The sequence below is a fragment of the Orycteropus afer genome, unplaced genomic scaffold (assembly GCF_000298275.1).
Source record: "Orycteropus afer afer isolate SDZICR_OR568_19922 unplaced genomic scaffold, OryAfe1.0 scaffold00015, whole genome shotgun sequence".
NCBI classification, from domain to species: Eukaryota; Metazoa; Chordata; class Mammalia; order Tubulidentata; family Orycteropodidae; genus Orycteropus; species Orycteropus afer.
The window spans coordinates 20,756,665-20,758,509 of NW_006921602.1; the positions used below are offsets into that span (position 1 = coordinate 20,756,665).

The following is a 1,845-nucleotide window of genomic DNA, read 5'->3' on the forward strand; positions in this document are numbered from 1 at the left end:
TCCGCCATCTTGCCCCGCCTCTAAAAAAATAAAACTTTTAGAAGAACTACTGTGCCAATTGGATTATTTTTGTGCAGGAAGAATTCACTGTAACTCACTATACTATCTTACCTTCTTTCAGGATCAATTGTTACAATGCCTTAAACGCCCAGAGCCCCTTTGGAGGATTCAAGATGTCTGGAAATGGGAGAGAAATGTAAGTGTCCAAACTTGCTGGAGCATTATGATTATCAGCATTGTGATACAGGTATTGTGGTTACCAGCAAAGAGTTCTTACATAATAATTTAATTCTCTCACTCTTAATAATTCAATAAACAAACTTTTATTGACCATGTATTACCATACACTAAGTATGAGTCGGGGCTGACTCGATGGCACATAACAACAACAACAACAACAACAAGCATGGTACTACATGTTACATTAATGAATAAGACATAATCCTTTTACCTTAAGTGGGACTGGAGAAAAGTTAATATACCAGTAATTCCATATAATAAGAGTTATTATAGAAGTATGTTAACCATCGTATACATATAGAAGTGGTCAGACTTAACAGGTCAGAGAAGACTTCACGGAAGAAATAATATTTCAGCACTTTAAGAGGCAAACATTCTAGGCAGAGGGAATAGCAGGAACAAAGATAGGAAAGCATGGAAGCCTGGGAGTCAGGCTCAGGGACTCTTCAGGGATAGTATCAGAACTGGGCAGAGCCCTCCTGAGATGATGGGGACCTAAAACATGGGACTGTGGTGGGGGAGAGCAATACTCAAAAGGGATTTTACTTGCAGGGCTCATAAACAAATGGTACATTTTGAGTGGTCAGGAGATGAATGGTAGCCAGGGACTTCCTGGGTTGACTACCACCATCCCAAAAAATTCCCCTCTTTTTTGAATGGCTCCATGTTCATTTTTTGTACATCCTGGGGCTCACAAGAGGAAACAAACTCCCATGCTCATTCTCCATGCCACTTTTTTTCGGGGGGGGGGGTTGTCAGGTTTTATTTATGTATTTAAATGCATTTTATTGAAATATAATTTATGTACAGTGAAATACACAAAACTAAAGTGACATGGGTCAATGCATTTTTTTTTTCAGTGTTCCTTCCCCTCCCCTCCCACCCCTGGTAACCAACAAAGAAAGTTTTCCTCCATATATAAACCTTTCCTTGACCCTCCACAACAACGAACTAATACTATATTTGTTCTTCTGTGATTGACTTATGTCACTCAGCATAATGTCCTCCAGGTTCATCCATATTATGAGGTGTTTTACAGACTCTACATTATTCTTTAGTGTTACATAGCATTCCATTGTGTGTATGTACCATAGTTTGGACATCCACTCTTCTGCTATAAATCTTAGAGATAAGTCCCTTGACAGACATGTAATTATAGGCAAATATGAATTTGTTGCTGTCATTTTTGTTATATAGTTTTTCATGGTGTCTATTTCTTTGTTCCGTATAATTTTCTATGCTGAGCTTGTTTTGTTTATGAATCGTGTTAACACTTCCTTCATTGCTATTGTTTTAGTATTTGCTGAATATTTATGCTGGTCCTCTTTTTTGATGTGAAGGTTTATTATTTTTCTTTGAGGCTACCCTGTGATTTATAGTTTTCTTCTCACGTTTAGAACAGTCTGTTCTATCTTGTAGTTGTCTTGACTTCCCTACCATCTAGAAGTTCTGTAACGACACAGTTTTTTCTCTCTTTTTGGTTTGTAGTTGTCCTCATTTGTCAGTTGATGTCTCTGGTTCCCTGTTTACAATCTTGTAGGTTTATTTACTTTGGATACCTCCATACCTGGGTTGGTTTCTAGGTTATATCATCATGTGTGTTAA

General features: G+C 37.6%; 1 protein-coding gene across 1 annotated transcript in view; it reads left to right on the forward strand.

Annotated features, from left to right (window-relative positions):
* The window catches only part of ALDH1A2 (aldehyde dehydrogenase 1 family member A2), a 164,933-nt gene that overhangs the window by 145,112 nt on the left and 17,976 nt on the right, over positions 1-1,845 (forward strand). Inside the window, exon 12 of the mRNA XM_007958479.2 lies at positions 122-196. Coding sequence (XP_007956670.1) covers positions 122-196 — 75 coding nt within the window. The remainder of the gene's footprint in view (positions 1-121; positions 197-1,845) is intronic.